The sequence below is a fragment of the Lutra lutra genome, chromosome 8 (genome assembly GCF_902655055.1).
Source record: "Lutra lutra chromosome 8, mLutLut1.2, whole genome shotgun sequence".
Classification (NCBI taxonomy): domain Eukaryota; kingdom Metazoa; phylum Chordata; class Mammalia; order Carnivora; family Mustelidae; genus Lutra; species Lutra lutra.
The window spans coordinates 78,949,694-78,973,381 of NC_062285.1; the positions used below are offsets into that span (position 1 = coordinate 78,949,694).

Genomic DNA, 23,688 nt, shown 5'->3' on the forward strand with positions numbered 1-23,688 from the left:
CCAAAGTCAAGCCAGCTGGATTCCTTACCTCCATTATGGTCTTACCTTTATCATTAACTTTATTTTTTCCTCTTATGGAATCTAGAATAAAAGAATATTCAGTGTCAATACATCCAACTAAATACTTTATATTTCTTTATTTTTCTGATTATAAAAGTGATATATGCACCTTATAAAAAATTTCAAAATAAAGAGAGTTCAAAGAAGATAAAGTCTCCTGTAGTCCCAGCCTGTAAATAACCAATATTCATGTTTTAACATAAATCTGTCTAGGTCTTCTGTTATGCTAAGTACACATTTTTTTTAAATTGTATACCACTTTACACCATTAAAGCCTTTTTCCCCCATTTAATTTATTGTGACTATTTTTCCATACTACCAGATATTTCATATAAATTATAATGATTTTAGATTTTTGACTCACATAGATACAATTTGTATTGATATATTTTTATTTGTAATTTCAAAAATATGAATGATGAGTCAGATTTTTATAAACTACAGACATGGGCTATAAATTTTGCTGTCCTTGTAAAAATGTCTGCACTAATGGTTTCCTGTGTTTATCTGAACACAGAAGTTGAATACATATAATAACAGTCTCCTGAGTTGAGTCCTGTTCATACATTGGATCTCAGCCAGCGGCATTCCCATAAGCAAATGGATGCATTTATTACCCGCTCACTGGATATGGAGCTACCGCCTTACCCTCTTCTCCCCAGTCTGCCCCAGCTGAACTGTCATTTCCTTTATTCAAAGAATTATTGGACACCAGCTATTTACTGGGCACAGTTGCAGGTTTTGGAGATAACAGCATTAAGTCTGAGATGCCTATCAGATATCCAAGGGGAGGAGGAAGCAATTGGTGATACAGAACTGGAGGTTAAAATAAAAAAGAAGTTGGGAGTTACCTGCATATTGACGGTAGTGAAAGCTAGGGACTGGGTAAGGTCACTAAGGAGTGAGTACAGGTAAAGAAGAAATGAGAGTCAAGGCATTGATCCAGGGACACTTCTACATTTAGTGGTAAGGAAACCAAAAAGAGCAGCCAGCCCAGAGACTCTGAAGGAGATCAGTGAAGTAAGAGGACCGCTAAGGAGAATGATTTCCTGGAGGCCAAGACAAGTAGATTCTAAAAGAAAGGAAGGTTCATCAGTGCCAAACGTTGTTAGGGCTGAGAAGGATCTCTTGGATCTAGACTTGGGGAAGTCATTGGTAACTTTGGTAAGACCAATACCTATGGAATGGTAACAAAGAAAGGCCTACAGGAAAGGATCTAAGAAAAAAAATGAGTGCAAAAGAGGAGTAAAAATAAATCTCACAGGGTTCTGTGATAAGAGAACAAAGAAACTAAAGTTTTCCTACAATTCCATTGCCATCCTTTACCAAACTAAATACAATCCCTCCATTGTTTATTTTTACTGTACACCGTATTTTTCCTTCAAAACAGTAGGTTTTTTGTTTTTTGGTCTTTTTTTTAAAGATTTTATTTATTTATTTGATAGACAGAGATCACAAGTAGGCAGAGAGGCAGGCAGAGAGAGAGGAAGGGAAGCAGGCTCCCTGCTGAGCAGAGAGCCCGATGTGGGACTCGATCCCAGGACCCTGAGATCATGACCCAAGCCGAAGGCAGCGGCTCAACCCACTGAGCCACCCAGGCGCCCAAAACAGTAGGTTTTTTTACTCTATATTTTTCTATATGATTTGATTACTATCTCCACTAGATTATAAACTCTAGTAGGCAGAGCTGTTACCAGACTAAATTAGATACTTTTAGTAGAAATCCCTCTCCAATTATATTCCAGTTAACATTTTTAATGAGTATAAATTGATTAATCTTAAGGATGAAAGCAATTCTTATAACTGTTCAGAATTAAACCTAAACTGCAAATTTATAGTTCTCAATTTTTTCATAATGCTATCAGTGTCTGTCCCCAAATCACAGGCAAAGCATGTTTTTCACCCAAATCATAGGCAAATAATAGGCAAAGCATGTTTTTCAATAATCTAGCTGCAACCAATATAAATGAACTATATATGAAACAGGTGAAAAATAATATATTAGTGCATTAAGGAAATTAATTTCAAAAGAGAAAAACTACTCGAAACTTTTATGCTAAGGATAAAAGTTTCTTCCCATATTATAATCATCCAAGTGCCCAGAAAAATAGACAAAATTCTCTGATGCTTTAAAAAACAATGACAGATCTGATCAATCTTATACTTTATAGAGGTTTAGCTTGAGGACTCCACAGACTACAGAAGTCATACCTTAAACACGGTCCTTTACTTCTCCTCTAAAGCAGACAAAGAAGAGCATTCCATCTGTTTAACAATAGATTTTTCCTAACAAAGTGCAAAATAAAAACATACAAATAAACATATAAGAAAGCAATAGATTTACCAGAAATATGAAAAGAATATCTCAAAGAAAATTCTTCCATGGGCAAACTGACATTGTATGTGAAAATCAGCATCACTAGAGGACCATGAGATTTTAATGAAGGTGAATTTTCTCCACATAGTTTTCCTAGCCCCAAATAAAGAAAAAGCAAAGAAGCATACAAAAACTTACCACACATCAAAGCAAAGGGTATTGAGCAAGGTAAGAAAAAAAAAAATCCTGTTTCTGAAATTACAAACTTATACCATACCCACTCCCAAGGATATAAAGATGAGAAAATTAATCAGAAGAAAACCCAATTAGAATCAAGAGAAAGAGTGCGCCTGGGTGGCTCAGGCTTTAAGCGGCTGCCTTCGGCTCAGGTCATGATCCCAGGGTCCTGGGATCCAGGTCCACATCGGGCTCCCTGCTCTGTGGGGAATCTGCTTCTCCCTCTGACATTCTCCCCTCTCATGCTCTCTCTCTCTCTCTCAAATAAATAAATAAAATCTTTAAAAAAAAAACATTAGAAAGTATAACTAATATAATAGATAATATACTCTTTTTCCTTTTTTCTTTATTTCTTTGTTCTTCCAAACTTTGTGTACTGATACCCTACTGATGAAAAGGCACTAGGGAAACAACAGTCTAATCTTTTTTCTAAGCAACACAATTTTTTTTAAAGATTTTATTTATTTATTTGACAGAGAAAGATCACAAGTAGGCAGTGAGGCAGGCAGAGAGAGAGGAGGAAGCAGGCTCCCCGCCAAGCAGAGAGCTCAATGCGGGACTTGATCCCAGGACCTGGAGATCATGACCTGAGCTGAAGGCAGAGGCTTTAACCCACTGAGCCACCCAGGCGCCCCTAAGCAACACAGTTTTAAGAATAGGAATGAAAACATATATTTCTAATGAAACATGGCAGAAGCTTGCTTTCTTTTATATTACCATGCATTCTCATTTAATTCTCAACACAATCTGATTGGCAGTACAAGTAACAGACATCCTATAAGTCAAGAAAGGAGGAAGTATAGATAATTTCCAAGGATACTGGGGGCAGATTCTACATTCTCTCCACAAGAAGCTGAGGCCTCGTTGATAGTAAATGGGCTTAGGAACCAGGAACTACCAGCATTTATTAACATTTCCTTAAGTAGAAACATGGAGATTTTTAGTGCATCTACTTTGGGAGTGGTAATTTAAGTCCAAAGAATAAAAGGACAGTGGTTTAGCAATTGGCTGTTTGATCAACTCTGGCAGGATCCTAGCTGCCAGAGGGAGGAGGGACATTGGCATCTGGGTCTTTCTTAGGGAGTCAAAGATCAACATAATGCCACATATCCTCTCTGTCTGAGCAGCCACCTGGTTTCATCAGGCATAGGTGTCCTTGACTAAGTATGGTAGTGATAGTAAATTACATAAAAAGCTAAGATAGTTCTTATTACTCTCTTGTCGCAATTCAGGAAACAGTGTCTGAGAAAGCTTTGGGAACATTCCCCAATTATTTAACTACTGTGTGGTAGAACTGAGATCTGGATCCAGTGCCATCAGTTTTCCATCCGGACGGCTGTTATCTAGCACATCAGGTAAGGGTAGTCAGCCAGCTCAGGCCCCATTTCATTCCCTTTGTCCTCAGTCATCTCCCAGTTGAGAGATTTAAATCTGCTATGGGATTCTTGGAAATGTGTTTGTTTTCTTGATGGTGTACTCCTTCTTTGTACCTTTTTCCTTTTTCCTAGCGTGAACTAAAATCACCATTATGGAACCATTAGAGAAAAGCCAAGAGAACTGCCATAAACTTAGTCTTGACAGAATTGAACTACTGAGTTAGTGGCACATCTGGAAAACTCTGGATTTTTCTTTCTTCCATAAAAATCAGTTTAAATCAGTTTAATGAGGTTTCTAGCTACTATCTAATTAGCCCATTTAATGCCTCTTTGCTGGATATCATTTTGCCTGATTAATATTAGAGTCTCAATTATTTTTGTGCTACATTTGTCTAAAACTGCTTTATCCATCCTTTATTTTTAGTGTTTCTGGGCAAGTTTAATCTAGGTATGACCCAAGTAAGCAGCATAAGTTGGGTTTTGTTTTAAGAGTGTTAGCTTAATCTCAATTACAAATCTAAAAAATAGTAAGGCTATTTCAGTATCACACAATTTATATCATCTATAAGTCACAATGAATGCAAAACAATCTGGGATTATTTCATTAAAAAAACCAAGAGCACAATTCTTCATGGGATATTGGTTACCTATAAATTTTTTGCCCAATCCTTCATAAACCCACATATGACCCTGACAGGCCAAGGGTGTCAGCTTCATCTGGAAGTTGATAATATCAAGGCAAACAACATGATGTAAAGGGGCTAATAACTTCCAGTGGCAACTATGGCACAGATAAAAGAAAGTCAGGAATGATTTCCAAATAGCACATATTGTTAGTGACTTTGTTCAGAGTTCTATGCATTGCTGTTATTGATGCCATCTGCTTCTTTGTGTTTCAGTGAAAGAAGGATTTTTTATTTTAAATTGTAACCATTAAAAATATTTCTAATAATTTGTTAAGAGTTTTAATTAAATTCACCTGTCATGGTGAATGGTTGGTCAATCACGCATAGTCCTCTAAATTCTGGTTGGCAATTTGTCTGAATTGCCCCAAACTCCCCCCAAATCACATAAATTAACTCAGGATTGAGATGTTACACAAATCTTCACTTTTCACTTCACACTTTAGACTTATTCTATTGTTTAAGTCAAGGAAAGTTCTCTATTTTGGCAATTTAGGAACCATTCACTGAGTATCTAGTATGTGCCAGAAGACTCTACATACATTATTTTTCTTTTTTTTTTAAAGATTTTTTAAAAATTTATTTGACAGAGAGATCACAAGTAGGCAGAGAGGCAGGCAGAGAGAGGGGAAAGCAGACTCCCCATTGAGCAGAGAGCCCGATGCGGGGCTCGATCTCAGGACCCTGAGATCCTGACCTGAGCCAAAGGCAGGGGCTTAACCCACTGAGCCACCCAGGAGCCCCTACATACATTATTTCTAACTCCAAAACTGTTTGATAGAGGTCTGACTTTCTACTTTACCTAGCAAATGATCTCTTTTGTGGAGAAAGTACACAATTTATCAATAGGGACAATCTTACACTCAGTTTTTTTTATTCTGAAGGCCTCAAACCAGGGATTACCTCAAAGTCTATTCTTCAAGGAGAGTAGGTAGAAAATAATGCCTTAAGCAAGGTTTGCTGCTTGTCAAGGGATCATTCACAAACTTCTTTCATTAAAATAATTATTCCTTCCTCACCTCACAGTGGTTCTGTGAAGAGCATCCTGGGATCTGTATGATTCCTCCTGGTTTAGTCAGAATAACATCCTCCCAAGTGGCTGTATGTTCTTGCTTTGAACTCTGGAGAAATTTGGTAGCTTTACTGCCCTTTGGACCTAAAAATAAAGAAAAAAAAAAGCAATGAAAATAAAATTAATTTTTGAGAGGCTTATTATATGCCTTATCAGATAGAGAAGCCACTTTTCCTCCCTGTTTTAGAATAAAACCTTAACAGAAGTGGTTATTTTCACTTAAAAGCCTCTATCTGAATCATTCAAAGATACAGAGAACAGCACTTCTCTCAGAACTGTCTTTGGCACAACCTCAAGTCAATGGAAGATAATGTGGAAAAACTATAGATAATGCCAGTTCTCTGCACAATTTAATCTAAAAGCAACAGTCTTAATATAGCTTTTTAGGAAAACATGTGATATGCACTCTTCTCTTTATTTCTCACTGAACTTTTCCCCCCAAATATATCTCTGCATGGCTTTTTGGTGCCAAGGAAAGAAATTAGCTTTCAGTTACCTATACTTATCAAAAGTCAAAAGCCTTATTAAGGGATGCCTGGATGGCTCAGTCTGTTAAGTCTGCCTTCGGCTCAGGTCATGATCCCAGGGTCCTGGGATCAAGTCCTGCTTTGGGCTCCTTGCTCGGCAGGGAGCCTGCTTCACCCTCTGCCTGCCACTCCTCCTGCTGTATGCTCTGACAAATAAATAAATCAAATCTTTTTTAAAAAGCCGTATTAATTACTTGTCCTAAAATGCAATCTGGTAAATCTGAATTGCATAGCATTTACATTTACGATGCTAGCATCTAATATTTGTGTAGTTTTATCTTAAAAACGTGTTCTAAACTTTTATTATAATATCACTATAAAGAAAATTCTGATACAGAGATAATAAATGATCCACAGCTAGTCAACCAGCTAACAGGTAGAACCCTTACATTCTGATCCACAGCAAAGGCCGTCCGTGGCACAAAACCACATCACAATAGAAAATGTTGTCTTACAATCAACGTATCGGAGTCACATCCAGAAATCACAATTCTGGATTATTTACAAGTCAATCAAGTTATCCACTTTCTCTTATCCAGTTTCTCTTTTGAATCTGACCAATCTCAGATCCCTTAAATACACTTTCCTTTTAAACATGAACCTCTCACAGAAACACCATTTCTTACAAAATAATGTATATGCTTTGGAATAACTCTAAAAAGAAAAACACTGATTTTTAACTTTATAAAATGATGAAGCATACCTTGGGATCTAAAAACAATGTAACTTATGCCCAAAGCACCTTGTACAAACGAACAAAATACCACTCTCACTAGGGGTCCAGAGCTCATGAAAATCATTGGGTAAGCCCTCTTCCACACAATTCACCTAGGTTTAAAAAAATGAAATCTAGTAAAACATAAGAACTAAAAATGTTTTTAGCAGTTTCTCTACTTTAGGTAGAGCCATTATTTTTATTTTTAATGAAATATATTTGACATGTAACATTGTATAAACTTAGAATGTACACCATGTTTATTTGATATATTTGTATACTGTAATAGGACTGCCATTCTAGTGACAGTTAGCTTCTACCACCTCTCATAGTTATCATTTCTTTTTTGTAGTAAAAATAATTAAGATCTAGTCCCTCAGCAAGTTTGAGGATTATAATATAAATGTAGACTATATTCAATATAGTGTGCACTCAATCTCCAGGTCTTGTCTACTAGTTACAAGTTTGTACCTATGAGGGAGGAATTTATTTCACTCTGCAAAATGAGGGAAACAGGGCTTCGAACTCAAGTAACTCACCCAAAATTAGACTGGTAGGGTGGGGACTCAGGATCTAAATCCAGGCCTATGAATCCAGTCCTCATCACAGGCTGCTATGCCATATTGCTCCCTTGAAGGACAGCAGGAAGTAAATTACTTCATCTTTAAAATGATGCTGATATGTCATTTTTCTTCTAGTAGAGTAACCTACTTATTAAAAATATCTCACCATGAAAAATCGATGATGGAAAAACTTCTACCTGAAAATTTATTCTTTATCTATAGTCAATCTTTCTTTTCTTTCTTTCTTTCTTTTTTTTTATTGCTTTAGGTTGAGGACCTGAGTCAAAGCTGAAAGGGAAAATTGTAACCATAATTCTAAAACAATTCAGAGGGCTGATTAAGAAGGTGTGAAAAGTGCCTGTGAGCGTCTTAGGATCAAACTTCTCTATTAGTGATGAGTCAGTATCACCCTACATTTATTTAAATATCACCTGCTCAGAAAGACATTTGCTGGTTATACTACATATGACCGTAGGGCACCTACATCCCAGCATCTTCTCTTTCTTCCCACTTCATCCCCCCCCCCAGCTCATCTACCTAATGTATTGCATATTTTATTTTCTTATTATGTGTCCACTTTCCACTGGAATATAAGCTTGATAAGGGCAGGGATTTCTTTTGTCCATTTTGTTCACTCCTGAATCCCCACAACCAAGAAGAGTGGGTCTCTAGCCCCTAGTTGATCCTCCTTACAAGTATTTGTGGAGCAAGAGAAGGAAGAGATTATATCTGAGAAGAAAAGAACAAAATGTATTAGATTGCATAACACAGTAGGGTAAATGCTGTTGAAATAGTATTTGAAAAATGATCAAATACTTATTCGCAGCAAGTGCAGATCAATGCAGCTGTTGGATGAGTGAGTTGCTGGCTCCCACAGGGAAAAAGATAGCATTTTATGGTATAGAAGAATACTATCTGGCTTGAATAAGGGACAATACCTCCATTATAGTCTTGCAGTTCTGTTAGCTATCATCTGAAGAAAAAGAATCATTCTACAAGGTTCAAGCTGACAATTTCAGATCAAAGAAATGCTAGGTTGGAAAATTATAGGATTCCCCCGAGTTAATCCACAACAAAGCCAAGCATGGCTCTCAACAGGTTATAAAGATAAAGGTAAGTTTTCCCAGAAAATGTTTCTTTTTATATGGGAATCTAGTATATAATACAATGCTACAAGATGGAAAGAAAATAGTTTTCTCTTAGAGATATAGATATAGCATCACTTTACCATATGAGAAAAAACATTTCAGCAGGATTAAAGAAGTTTGTGATTAATTTTTTTTCTGAACTCAGAATGAACAATAAATACTTAAAAAGCAATGAGATAAATCAAAGTAAAGGTGTTTATAGATAGATTTAAAATTTTTTTTAAATGTTTACATCAACATATAATAAAAATTAAAGGGCCTCCTGGTGGCTCAGTTGGTTAAACATTTGACTCTTGGTTTCAGCTCAGGTAATGATCTCAGGGTCATGAAATCAAGCCCCGTGAAATCAACTCCCATGTTCAGTGGGGAGTCTCCTTTCTCTCTTCTTTTTCCTTCCTCTCTGCCCTTTCCTTCACTTGCGCGTGTGTGCCCACTCTCTAATAAATTAATAAAGTCTTAAGAAAAATGAAAGGCAAATAGCAACCTTATCAATAAATACTTGCAACTTATGACAAAGGAAAAATATATGTATAACAGCTTTTGTAAACCAATAAAAATATTCAAAAATGTATGGTAATGACAAGAAATTTAAAAAAACAACCAACCAACATATGAAAAAAAAATCCGCTAATGATTAAAATGAAAGAAAAAGTGCTTATCAAACTGATATATTCAGTTATATTCATAGTGCAAGAGGCTCCCCATTATTGTCAATGGCAGTGAAAACTGACATAGCTTTTCTGAAGAATTATTTATCAGTATACTCTCCTGGAAAGAATTGTGCTGTGTCTCTAGGGATGATTCTAATGTGGGAAGACACAATAAGGAACAAATTATCAAGATCCCTGCTTTCATGAATCTTTTATTTTAGCCAGGTAAATAAAGAAGATGATTTCAAAAACTGATCAAGGCTATAAGTGAAATAATCAGAATATAATGAAAAGGACTTTGGGAGGGAATGAATGGCACTACTTTAGACTGAGAAGTCCTCTTTGAGAAGGTGACCTATGGTTCACTGATTCACTCATTCAGTGCCTTCTAGGTCTCACATACTGCTCCAGACATTGGAGAGTCTTCAGATGAGGAGATGAAAGTTTTAGCCCTCTGAAAGCTCACATTCAATAGAGAAAACACAAACCACAAACGTGAAAAAAGAAATCATAATGTTGGAAGACAGTAAGTGCTAAAGAAAAGGGGGAGGCACGAAGTATCCAGGCAAGGGGTGATGTAATTGATAGCAATTAAGTTAGGTCTCTTAAGAAGGTGACATTCTAGTCAAGCCTTGAGGGAGATGAGGGACAGGTGGAGAAGGAGCTCTCTGCAGAGCGAGAAGGAGTGGGACAAGGGCCCTGATGTGAGAATGCAAGCACCTGATCATGTGAGTCAGGGAGGGAGACAGAAGGTTGTGCTAGGAATCTGGGATTTTACTCCAGTTACAAGACCTGGAGCTGTTTTATTCAAGGCAGATGGGGAAGGCCATCTGATCACAGGACAAAAATGTACAAAGTGCATAGGCCACTTAAGAGCTTTGTTCCATAGTGTAAGGGAGACAGTATTTTCTCTTAAAGGTTTTATTTATTTATTTGAGAGAGAGACCGAGAGCAAGAGAGCACAAGCAGGTGGAGGGAAAGAGGGAGAAGGAGACACCTCGCTGAGCAAGGAGCCTGATGCAGGACCTGATCCTGGGACCCTGGGATCATGACCTGAGCTGAAGGCAGACCCTTAACTGACTGAGCCCACCCAGGTGCCCCTAAATGAGACAGTATTTACAAAGATTCTTTAAATAAATGTCTGTACCTTCTAACTCAATGATTTAATCTCAGGATTTATTCCAAGAGCACAATCTCCCCCTCAGAGCATCTCCCTGGCTCCATACACCCCCAAATCCAGCACACACATGTGTGTGTGTACCACACATGCACCCAATAGTAGACAGACACTTATTTTCTTCCCAGGTATCCCCATCAAGTAAATTATCTCCAAAATCCTTCCACCCTCCTCTTGTCTAAAAGCTGTACCCAACTTACACAAACAAGAGGTAGCAACTTCGTTTTGTCAAACAAAACAGGTTTGCCTGGCAGGAGATGAAATGACAGCTGCCATGCTATTAGCAAATATTTTTAATTCTGCCATTGTAGAAACCTTTAATATATTTTGCTTTACTTTAAAATCCAACACTCCCCCCTTTCTGATTTTTAACTGTCCTAAATCCTCTATCAGACACCTTTCTGGCATCCTGGACTGGTTCTTGTACGCTGGAGGAACTTGAGCTCTCTTGTCTTTTTTCTACTCGAATACACATACACACACACACTCTAGTGTACCTGTTTTGTAAATTATAGTCTTGAAAATATTAAGTATGCTTACAAGAAAGAAAGAACTGTGCCTGGGTGGCTCAGTGGGTTAAGCCACTGCCTTTGGCTTGGGGTCCTGGGATCAAGCCCCGCATCAGGTTCTCTGCTCGGCGGGGAGCCTTCTTCCCCCTCTCTCTCTGCCTGTCTCTCTGCCTACTTGTGATCTCTCTCTCGCTGTCAAATAAATAAATAAATAAATCTTAGAAAAAATAAAGAAAAATAGGGCCACCTGGGTGGCTCAGTGGGTTAAAGCCTCTGTCTTCGGCTCAGGTCATGATCCCAGGGTCCTGGGATCAAGCCCCACATCGGGCTCTCTGCTCAGCGGGGAGCCTGCTTCCTCCTCCCTCTCTCTCTGCCTGCCTCTCTGCCTACTTGTGATCTCTGTCAAATAAATAAATAAAATCTTAAAAAAAAATAAAATAAAAATAAAAGAGAAAAATAAAAGAAAGAAAAGGAAGAAAGGAAAGGAAAGAAAAAAGGAAGGAAGCAAAGAAAGAAAAGAAAAAAGAAAAGAAAGAAAGGCATACCTATTACATGAATCAACACTTTGGGGGTAGTGGTACCCAAGTCAAGTTCTCTTGTGATTTTAAGCTGCCTATACAGAAAAGCCTCCCAGCTCCAAGTTGAAATGCCAGCAAGGATTATTACCAGACACCCTTCTCTCATCATGGTTTTCTTCATAAACAGTCATAACTGAATCTGGACACACAGGAGAACAAGGCAGCGACAGGTACTTAACCGTCAATTTTGCCATACTGCTCGGGGACACCCTGAGCACCCAAGAACATTCTAGTTCTCCTCTATAATCCAGTGGATATCCTGGAGCTGCCAAAAAAGCCTCTGGGCTCTTCTAGTTCCACCTCAGAGTAACAACCTACAGTTCAGAGCACACAGACACCAGGGACCAACATGAACAAAGCAGAGTGAGGTTCTATCATGAACTTGAAAAATTTAGGCTTGCAAGAAGAGAATGAAAACTTCATTACTGTTACATGGCCTTGGGTAAAAATGATCATCCCATTTAACACGTCCTATTTTCTTGAAATGAGGTTGTAGGAGTAGAATTTAAATTATCATTATTTAAAATTTTTTTTTCACCGAATCTTTTAAATGCCTTAGAAGAAGCACAGTGAGTGTGCACTCCTTCCATCCTGCATGTTTTCATTTCCTTCCTTCTTTGAGATGCAACTGAAGGTCTGTTCCTAAAAGCTTCACTAATTTCACTGAGCATTTATCTTGCTGAGACAAATGATTACATTCATGGAATTCGTGACTGAGATCACAAAAAGGAGGACGTGCTGCATACATTTGAAGGTCTCTCACTTCTTCCACTTGCTCTTAAGTCCAAGGGCACCTCTAGACCTGCAGGCTACCTACAGAGCCCAGGCCAGAGAGGTTGTTTTTTTGTTTGTTTGTTTGTTTGTTTTTGTTTTTTTTTTTTCAACCTCCAAACCGTTTATTTGTCCGGACTTGGAAGTCGGGGTCGCTGTGGGGGTTGGGGGCAAAGTGGGCACAATATTGCGGGTGGCAGGGCCTGGTGCGGGCAGGTTGGGCAGGTGTGACGCTCAGGCGAAGGTGGAGCCGTTCCAGCCCACGTTGGCCGCGTTCATGTCGTAGTAGTTGATGTAGATCCTATCCGGGCTGACTCGCAGGCGGCCGGCCAGTAGGCCGCACAGCAGCTTGCTGTAGGAGCGGTTCTGCGGGCCTCCGATCTTGCCGATGCTGTGCAAACTGCAGAGTGCGCACGGCTCACTGGAGCCGCCGAAGGCCATGAGCTGGTCTGGGACCACGTGCACCGCGATGTACTGGGCCGGCTTGCCGGTTGCCTGCGCCAGCTGCTGAGTGAGCTCGGAAAGGAGTCCGTCCGGCACGGAGGCGCGGGGGACGTTGGTGTTCACTACGAACATCGGCATGCTGGAGGAAAAACGGCGGGGACCGGTGCACCGGAACTAACCGACGCGCCTCCCGCTGCAGCCCGGGAACCTGAGCCCGGGAACCTCTCTGACCCATGGACCTTGCCATCCGCTACTCCTTCAGCTTGCAGCCTCGACTCCTCTTCCTTCCCCTCTATGTGTTCCCTCGCCAAAAATCCGCTGAGCAATTACAAATTGAAATAGTCTATATTCAAATGAACACATTTTAATGTCTGGGTATGAATTAATACATGCATTATTATAGATGCCTTGCCATAGAGAAATTAACGACCTCAGGTGACACATAAATATTCTTTCATGAACAGGAGAAATGAAGAGTGGCAGAAGGTGAAGAAGGGAAATGAAATTTATAAGACTTCAGGACTCTATTCAATCACATAGTCCTGTTATCTCTTTGCAAATTCTCCCCTTTCATTTAGATGGCTACCATAATCTAATTTAGATATTTATAGACCTACTTTGATTTAATAGTAACCTAACAGATTTCCCAATCTCTAATCTTCCCCCACCCCATGCCCTCCAATCTGGGATAGGGTATGAAACAAGAGAATTAAGTTGTCTCCTTGCTCCAAGCAACTGAAATTGTGACTCTGACCCCAACATGTCCTTTCAGTCATTTTTTTCCTGTCCACATGAATCCTCTATGACAAATCCGCCTGGAAAAGGAACCAAATCATGTGAAGCCACTTCTTTTTATAAATGGGCTAACAATCCTCTTGTGTAAAAACCCAGGGGTGGGAGTGGATGGATGTTAAATATAGGATAGTCCCAACATTTTCTCTCATAGAATATCCACAAGAATTAAAACAAAACAGTACCCTTTCTTATGTGAAACTTGCAAATTTCTCTGGCATGCACATGTATTTCTGAACACAGACAAATGAAAAATATCTCTACATTTTAATGTTCATTTGCCCGAATGGGACAGTTTAATGAATGTATTGGTTGGTCACTACTGGATATCACTTGTTGATTGTTGTCATTCATCATGCCATCTCTATTTTAAGAGCCTGATATGCATTCACTTTCTTATGTACTAATTAAAATTGTTCATTTAACTCAAGCCATCAAAATCATTAGGTTTTAGGATCTTGGAACCTAAGTCTGCTCTCCATCTCAACCCCAATTCCAGATTCACTTTTAATCTAAACAGGACCCTTTGATTCTTGTGTTGTCAGACCATGCCACCCACAAATGGTCCCCATATTACCCCTTCTTATTCTTAGAATAGCAGTCATTTTCTCCAACACTATTTCTGCCACAAATCTTGCTATGGACGACGATGAGCTTATCACATCAGCTTCTTAATTTCTCAACTTCCTTCCGATGATCTTGTTCTCCAGCTGACCTCAGCCACCCACCCCTGTGGTGAGCCCCTCAGGACCCTGTCCCCAGCAATAACACCAAGCCTTCCATAGCTCTGTTTCAAGCACTGCTGTCTCCATCCACAATCTTCTACCTTCTCAGCTCCCTCCAATGCTCCTTCCACCTTTTGAAACTTGATATTCATCTATTCAGCCACATTTTCTTTGTCCCTAACTCATCTCTCACCCTCATTCACTGTTTTCCTAGCTTAAATTCCAATAACACATCATTTTCATCCCTTCCTCCTACATGCTTTCAATACCCTTATACTCTTGCATACTTGGGAAACCCATTCTGATGAATCTACCCTCCATCTGTTCCTCTATGTGCTACCCCTCAGTGTCTCTAGAAGAAAACATACAACTAAGCTAACTAAGTTAAGCTAACTCCCTCTTAATTCATGTTCATTAATCTCAGAGGCTTTTATGTTGCCCAGTAATCCTACTACATTTTCCTAGTCCATGCACTTTGTCACTTTTTTAGAGAACTATTTTATACTTCCTCTTTTTTCCCTTAAAACCCTTAAATCCTCTTCCACAACCCTGTTCTATCCACTAAATGCACAGAAGCAATTTAAAAATTGCCAGAAGTTCCCACCCCCACATGTACCCATACCCCAGCATAAGTATTCTGCCTCCATCCAGCAACTATGGATGAACTACACTTTGCTCCTTTCTGAGACTAATCCCAAGCACAAGATCGCATCCCCTTTCTCCTACTGAAGGTCATCACTCTAGAAATTCCCTCATCTCTTATTTTCTCTTCTATTCCCACCCCCACTTCCTTCCTGGTTGCCTACTGGCCTTGACTGTATGTGGGATGGATGGGGACAGAGATAGGTGAGAAGGAAGAGATGGTGACCACCTGGAAACCAAGAATGATGGCATCATAGAACTTTCATCTCCCTACAGGGCAATTACGGACTTCTAATTCTCCAGTTGCAGTTTGATTGTAACTAAAAATAAAAATTCTATTAGCAAACAAGCACTGACAACTGTGGGGGATTACGAGTGACTAACACTAATGCTGACTGTGGTTCTCTCTCATATCCAGAGTTCTCAGCCAGTGAGATACCTGAAAATCTAAGGACCTTTGTTTATGTAGGAAAAAATACACCAGAGGTCAGAATAATTCTATGCACTCCTTCAGAATTCAAGCACTTGTTCATAACCACAACACATATATTTTTAACCTACAACAGCTGTATCTCTGGGGGTAGAAAAGAAACCAAATGATCACAGTAACAACACTCCCCCCCCCCTTTTTTTTAAATTCAGTTTAAACTATCAGCCAGAATGAAAATACAGGGCTTATCCTGTTCCACAGAAAATTACTGAACCAGGGCATACCATGCTTTTTGCCAAATTCTTCTTAGCTGCATTACGTGGATAACATGAACATCTATCACCTGGTCCAGATGCATCGTCTGTTGAAGGTGTGGGTGGTGGCAACTGTCGTCTTGGTAATGTTTTGCTTTCCTTACTTATCTGAAGTGAAACAGGACCTGTACCTAGAGAGAGCATGTTAAAAATAAATAAAGATGAAAGCTTCAAAACAAAATGTAGTCTATACCAAAACAGCTTTTGTCAAAAGAAAATGCAAATCTAGGATTACAGCAGCCTCAGGAAAAGTCAGTTTTACTCTCATTCTGCCCAAGGGAGAATGTATTCTTACAGAATTTTAATGTGCAGTTTAATGTTTTAGAAACTAAAATAAATGAAATACTACTTCATGTGTTTTTTTCTTTTATAATGCTGATTTCTACCATACTCACTTCTCACAAGCCTACTTTAAAGAAAGAGGAATTGTTTTCATAATATCTGAAAAATATTTACCTTTGATTTTGGATTGGATCCAGTCCAAGATGACACTCACCCTGGCAAATACACCTGGCTTTCCTGGCTGGGCACAGCCAGCCCCCCAGCTGGCAATGCCATATAGGACAAAGAGACCTTTTCCATGTCTACATACTAATGGGCCACCAGAGTCTCCCTGAAACACCAAGAAAATGTGTTCTAAAAATTTGCTTTAATCAGAGCTCCTGCTTTCAATTTTGGAAGAGGAATAGTCAATAATTTATTCATAACACATTTCTTTAATTTAAAAATACTAATATTTTGTCAATTTGTATACCTTAGAGTACTTAAATAAATAAAATCACAAAGATATTACAACTGATACCACAGAAATACAAAGAATCATGAGACTATGAATAACTATACACCAAAAAATTAGATAACCTGGAAGAAATAGATAAATTTCTAGAAACAGACAAACTGCCACGACCAAGTCATGAGGAAACAGAAAATCAGAATAGACCAATTTGAGCAAGGAGACTGAATCACTAATCAATAGCATCTCAGTGAAGAAAAGCTCAGGACCAGATGGCTTCACTGGTGAATTCTACTGAACATTTAAAGAAGAATTAATGACATTCCTCAAACTCTTCCCAAAAATCGAAGAAGAGGGAACAGTCTAAAACTCATTAGGTAAGGTCAGAACTACCCTGACACCAAGGTAAGATAAGGACACCATAAGAAGGAAAACAAACAAACAAACAAACACACAAAAAACTAGAGGCCAACATCCCTGATGAACATAGGTGCAAAAATCCTCAACAAAATACTACCAAAATACTAGCAAATACTAGCAAAATTCAACAACACATTAAAAGGATCATATACAATGATCAGGGGGGATTTATTCCAGTGATACAAGGATAGTTCAGCATACCCAAATCAACAAATATACTATACCGCATTAATGGAATGAAAATTTAAAAATCTTATCATCTGAATGGTATAGAAAATGTATTTGACAAAATGCAGCATCCCTTCAAGAAAAAACTCTCAACAAACTGGATATAAATGGAACGTATCTCAAGATAATAAAAGTCATACATAACAAACCCATAATTAACATCATACTCAATAGTGAAAAGTTGAAAGCTTTTCTTATAAGATCAGAAACAAACCAGGGTGCGCACTTTCATCATTCCTATTCAACATAGCACTGGAAGTTTTAGCCAGGACAACCAGGCAAGAAAAAGAAATAAAGGGAAGGAAGAAGTAAGTCAAGAAGGAAGAAGCAAAGCTGTCTTTATTTGCAGGTGATATGGTCTGAGAAAATCCTAAAGATTCCATCAAAAAACTGTTAGAACTATAAACAACAACAACAAAAACCTGTTAGAACTAAATGATGAGTAACGTTTCAAGGTACAAAGCAAACATACAAAAACCCCTGTGTCTCTATACACTAACAACAAAATGCACAAAAGATAAACAGGGATTAAGGAGGACACTTGTGATGGGCACCAGGTGTTGTATGTAAGTGTTGAATCACTAAGTTTTACATCTGATACTAATATCACACTGTTTTATGTTAACTGGAATTTAGATTAAAACTTGAAAAAAAAGGAAATAAAAAAATAATGAAAACAATCTTATATACAAAAGCTTCAAAAAATAAAGTACTTAGGAATAAAGTTACCCAAAAAGGTGAAAGATCTCTACCCTAAAAACTATAAGACTTTGATGAAAGAAATTGATGAAGATGGAAACAAATGGAAAACATAATCCCATGTTCACAGATTGGAAGAATCAATGTTGTGTCCATAATACACAAAGTCACCTACAGATTCAAGGAAGTGCCTTTAAAAATTCCAATAGCATTTTTCATAGAGAGACCAAAAAAAAAAAAAAAAACCCAAAATTCACCTGGGCCCCCAAAAGACCCTAAATAGCCTAAAAAGCAATCCTGAGAAATAACAAGGTTGGAGCCATCATTTTCTGATTTCAAAATATGTTACAAATCTATAGTAATCAACACAGTATGGTACTGGCAGAAAAATAGACACATAGACAAATGGGCTAGAATCACGAGGCCAGAAAAACCCTCACATATACAGTCAACTAATACTTGAGACAAAGGAGCAAAAAATACTCAATGAAGAAAGGATAGTCTCTTCAAAAATGATGTTGGGAAAACTGGACGACCATAAGCAGAGTGGAATTGAACCCTATTTTATACTTGAAATGGATTATAGACTTAAATATAAGGCTACAAACTGTAGAACTCCAAGGGGGGGTAGAAAGCACAGGGAAAAAGCTGCTTGACATAGGTCTTGGCAACAATTTTGGGGGGGGGTGATATAAAACCAAAAACACAAGCAATAAAAGAATGAATCAATTAAGTGGAACTACATGAAACTAAAATGCTTCTACACCTCAGAAGAAACAATCAACAAAATGAGAAGGCAACTTATGGGATGGGAGAAAATATTTGCAAATCGCATATCTGATAAAGGGTTAATATACAAAATACATAAACAACTTATACAAACCGATAACAAAAATGATACAACCTAAAAAATGGACAGAGGATCTGAATAGACATTTTTCCAAAGAAGACATACAGAGGGTAACAGGCATGTGAAAAGATGCTCAACTTCACCGGTCATCAGGGGAACACAAATCAAAAGTACAATGAGATATCAACTCACATTTGTTAGAATAGGTATCAAAAGGACATAAAAGATGTTGGCAAGGATAAAGGGAAACCTTTTGCACTGCTGATAGGAACATAAATTGGCACATCACTATGGAAAATAATATAAATTCCTTAAAAAATTAAAAATTGACTACCATATGACACACTTCTGGGTATATACCCAAAGGATATAAAAACAGGTTATCAAAGAGGTTATCTACACTCCCATATATATCGCAGCTTTATTCACTATAGCTGAGACATAAAAACAATCTATTTTTCTGTCACAGGATGAATGGATATGAAAATATGGTATATACATATATATGACATATATATATATATGACAGCAAAAGACAAATATTGTATGATATTACTTATTCATGGAATCTAAAAAAGTTGAACTCAAAGAAGCAAAGAGTAGAAGGATAGTTACTAGAAGCTGGGGTAGGGAGTGCTGGTGGGGAATGGGGAAGATCTTGGTCAAAGGGTACAAACTTCCAGTTATAACAATTCTGGGATTCTAGTATACAGCATGGTTATTATGGTTAACAATACTATATTAGATATTTAAAAGTTGCTAAGAAAGTAGATCTTAAGTGCTCCTACCACAAGAAAGACATGCTAATTATATGAGATGACAGGTGTTCATTAACTCCACTGTGGTAAGCATTTCAAAATATACAGGGGTATCAAATAGTTACACTGTACACCTGCAACTGACATAATATTATATGTCAATTACAGCTCAATAAAGCTGTAAACAAAAAAAAGCCTTAAAGCATAGGGTTTACCTTTTAAAGTAGATTTTATTATTTTTTTAAAGATTTTATTTATTTATTTGAGAGAGAGACAGATCACAAATAGGCAGAGAGGCAGGCAGAGAGAGAGGGAAGCAGGCTCCCCGCTGAGCAGAGACCCCCCCCCCCCCCCCCCGATGCGGGCTCGATCCCAGGACCCTGGGATCATGACCTGAGCCGAAGGCAGCGGCTTAACCCACTGAGCCACCCAGGCGCCCCAGCCTTAATGATTTTTATCAGCCCCTTTTATCTTTGACAGAAATGTACTTTTTGTCTTCTGATAAAATAAACTGAGCTTATGACATATTTGACATGGCTTTTATTTTATATGAAGAATTTTATGGAAGAAATCCTAAGGTGGGAATAGGGAGATAGATTCCCTTGTCTGTAATGCAGAACAATTAACTTATTCTCTGGGCCTAATTTTTTTCTTTATGAAGTAAGGTTACACTTGAAACCTCTTTCCAGTTTGTAAATGGTCTGATGTGTCAAGTCAGGTTTGTTTTTTCTTTAAATTACTGATTCATTCAGTACCAACACATACTAAAGATTTTTTTTCTTGCAGTTACAAACATTCCATGATCCAGAAAGGGCCTAATTCATTTACTATTGCCAGGCACTATCCCAGGGCTTACCATATGGTAAATATTCAATAAGCAAATGGTATCTGTTTATTTTTAAAGAATTATGTAGTGCCTACTGTGAGCTGGGTATTCTGAGCAAGAGAGAGTATAAACAAACTAGATGGTGATAATAGCTACAAAAAAAATAGAGCAAAAAGTAGAGAATAAAGGCAGGTAGTTGTGTGTGCTTACACACTTGTGTGGGTGTATGTAGTTTCAATAACATTTGAGCTGATATATGAGAGATGAGAAGGAGCTGGGTTTTCAAAAGCCAGGAGGAATAGCATTTTATGCAGAACTGGTGCCTGGGCTACCGCCCCAAGACAGGCAGGATGCAGGGACTTGTAAGGTCAGAACATATTCGGTGTGGCTGAAGTATATAAGGTGTATGAAATAGATTGAAAAAGTCAGCAGGAACAGGACATAGGCTACTCTGGGAAGACCGAGATCACCCTGTAGGTCAAAGAACTTGACATTTTCAAAGACAATCTAGAATGTGTCCTGAGCAAAGCAGCACAGAATTCTGCATTGCATCAGAAACTCCACATCTCTGCATTCCAACATTCTACTTCACCTTCCCGTAGGAGAAATTACATTAGCAGGTCCATTACTTCTAAGCACACACAGGAGAGTAAAAATCAACTACCTGATAGAAATACTCGGGTCCACTTTACCGAAGTTTCTGAAGTCACCTTGCTAGTAACTTGGTGTTCTTTAGCTTGCCACATTTATTAGCCAGAATCTCAGCTCCTCTTTTCCTCCCCTTGTACTTGCAGCGGATTTGGTCGTGCTGCAAAGGGACAGTTGGATGTAGCTGAAATAAAGGCCCACCAAGATCGCACCTCTGTCACGGACCTAATTCCTTCCCTAGTTCTCCTCTGCCCTCTTGGTACACAGTAAAGTGTGCCCTTAATGTCAGATGCTGTCAAACCTGACAGAGACAACAGAGCCATCTGTGATTCCTTTGATATGAAGCAGAGAGAAAAGCCATCCCTCAAAAGGGGAAAAATGACCACATTAATTCAGAGCACTTTTCTATTTGATATGTATAGCATAGCATTTATGTCCTTTAGCAGATGGTGTGAGTGTCCTTCTGAGAGTCTTCAAGTCTTCCAGGCCATATCCTGGCTGTGTGCCTGAGGGCACTTCCCCTGTCAGTCCCATCCACAAGGGAGACCAGCAGTGTGGAAAGTGCAGAGGGACCACAAGACCCCTCCCCCAGCAGCCCTGGAACCACAAATTTGGGTAAGCAGTATGTAAATATCCCAGCTCCCTCACTCCTCAGATGGGACAAATGTGTTGAGTGCATTTTGCATTGAAGGATTAAGCTCAGTCCCTTTACTGTGGTAGCTGACTTTGTAGAACTTCTCTTGCATTTCCTGCCTTCCCTTCCCTATATTACCCTCCTGACTTTCCTACCAGCCATGTCTGCACTTCCTATGCAGACCATCGTACTTGAATCTTTGTCTCAAGGTCAGCTTCTGGGGAATGCAAATTCAAAGGCAGAAAGCAGAGTCTGAATAGTACTTGACACCGCAAAAGGGGTTAACTGCCATAAATTGATACTCAGTGTTAAGAAGAGACCTCCCTCTTTCTCTCCTCACATTTTTACATGGAAGGACTTCTTCCTATAATAATACCCAGTTTTCTCCCATTGGTTCTTTTTTCTTGATTAAGGTGAAAAGGATCAAAAAGCAGTACAGACTAGAGATTCATCCTTTCTTCCGTCTGTATTCTAGACTGGTATGAAATGATAAACCCAGTGAAGTGTATTGGCCCTGAAGACCCAACAGTTTCTATCAGTAGGCTGCCTCAAATCCAGACTGCTGAAGGAGGGTTACAGAGCATCAGAAATCCTTTTTGGTTGTATCTCCAAGGTCACATTCCTTGCTTGGCTTTGTGGTTATGAAAGCCGGTGTTTTATGATCCATTTGTCCACATTCTGTCTTCCTCTTAGTGGACCTGAACTTGCCAAAAGCACATTTGTCCAACTGACATGTGGATATGACTATACCACTTTTGCCTCTAAATATGTGAAATTAAACTACTATTTTGGGATTTGTTTTCCACTTCATATGCCAACCCAGTTCTTCAAAGTTTCTCATTTTCTTCATGATCATTTTAATCCGTGGTAGAAAATTAAATGGGAACACAAAGGAGATTAATATTAATGTAAAAGCAATTAGGATACACTGACTTAGACTCCTCCTTTGCTTATTCCTCTTTTCCCAAAGCCTAGCATCTCTATGAAGCCCTACGTGCCCATGGGCTCCTAGTCCCCACCTGCTCTCCTGCCTGTAGGCTGCTCTGGCCTCTCAGCAAGTTCAGAGTGAGGTGCTCACTCTTCCTGTTATCCTACTGGCCTTCCAGGAAGGGCACACTGTCGGGCTGCCAGGTGGCCTGTGCCTCTGAGCGTCTCCTCCTATTCTAAGGAGAATCCCCAGCAGACGAGGACTTTGAATCTTCCTCTGAAAAATCAATCTTCTCACCTGACAGAAGTCTCTCCCTCCAGAGGCTGCTAAGTCAGCACACGTCATCTTCTCCGTGAGCCCTCCTGGGTGAGAGGAGTGAGCACGTTCCCAGAACTCTCTTTCCAACACAAGCACCTGGATCTGTTGGAAGCTCCTTGGTAGGCCTCTGTCTGCTGAAGGAATGGATTCATAGGCAGCTTCGTAATGAAGTAAACACCCAATTCTGTGAACAAACATATTTAAGTTTAGACTGGTCTGTACTACTGTAGTTGCCATCCCTCAGGTTCACCTGAGCTGACGGGGACTACTGAACCAAATGCGTCTCATGTAGGATGTCTGTTTTCAGGTGTGGCATCTTTGCCAAGGAATATATTGTCAGGAGAACAACACCAGAAACATTTTTTTCCCCACTTACTTTTGATTCAAAGTTTAGTGTTTCACATATTGCCACATAAGAATTCAGAAAGGAAAATTCAGCAAGACATGAATTGCTATTGTATAGAATTTATGTGATGATATGTTTTTACACAGTATATTTATACATAAAATATATTATCAATGTGACAGGTTTATATGATTTCCTACTATAAACCAAAATCACATTCCGTTTTCCTCAACTGTCACTGAGACTAATCTCAGCTCCAGTTTAAAAGGACTAACGATAAAGGCTGTAAGGCTGACAATGAACACTAAAACACTCATAACTGATCCTTGGGCAGGCCTGTGTTAATATGTATTTATGCACAACTTATTCTATCATTTTGGATTCCTAGTTAAAAAAAAATAAAAAAGCTAAGTTTAGTATTAGAAATCACCTTACAGGGACGCCTGGGTGGCTCAGTTGGTTGGGCAGCTGCCTTCGGCTCAGATCATGATCCCAGCATCCTGGGATCGAGTCCCACATCGGGCTCCTTGCTCATCGGGGAGCCTGCTTCTCCCTCTGCCTCTGCCTGCC

At 38.9% G+C, this 23,688-nt stretch overlaps 2 protein-coding genes across 2 annotated transcripts in view; both read right to left on the bottom strand.

The window, feature by feature from the left end:
* Window positions 1-4,048: 4,048 nt before the first annotated feature.
* OVCH1 (ovochymase 1) overlaps window positions 4,049-23,688 on the bottom strand; it is a 56,941-nt gene continuing 37,301 nt past the window's right edge. Inside the window, 10 exon segments of the mRNA XM_053447866.1 lie at window positions 4,049-4,128; window positions 4,638-4,771; window positions 5,693-5,709; window positions 5,711-5,829; window positions 6,976-7,084; window positions 11,654-11,881; window positions 11,883-11,926; window positions 15,760-15,855; window positions 16,187-16,343; window positions 22,752-22,903. Of these exon segments, the coding sequence (XP_053303841.1) occupies window positions 4,049-4,128; window positions 4,638-4,771; window positions 5,693-5,709; window positions 5,711-5,829; window positions 6,976-7,084; window positions 11,654-11,881; window positions 11,883-11,926; window positions 15,760-15,855; window positions 16,187-16,343; window positions 22,752-22,903 (1,136 nt within the window).
* Window positions 12,482-13,042, bottom strand: LOC125106684 (macrophage migration inhibitory factor-like). The gene has a single exon (XM_047741114.1). The coding sequence runs from the start codon at window positions 12,963-12,965 to the stop codon at window positions 12,618-12,620; it is 348 nt and encodes a 115-aa protein (XP_047597070.1). The 5' UTR covers window positions 12,966-13,042; the 3' UTR covers window positions 12,482-12,617.

Excerpts from the sequence above, each read along its gene's own strand:
- LOC125106684 (XM_047741114.1), bottom strand. The coding sequence starts at position 12,965 with ATGCCGATGTTCGTAGTGAACACCAACGTCCCCCGCGCCTCCGTGCCG.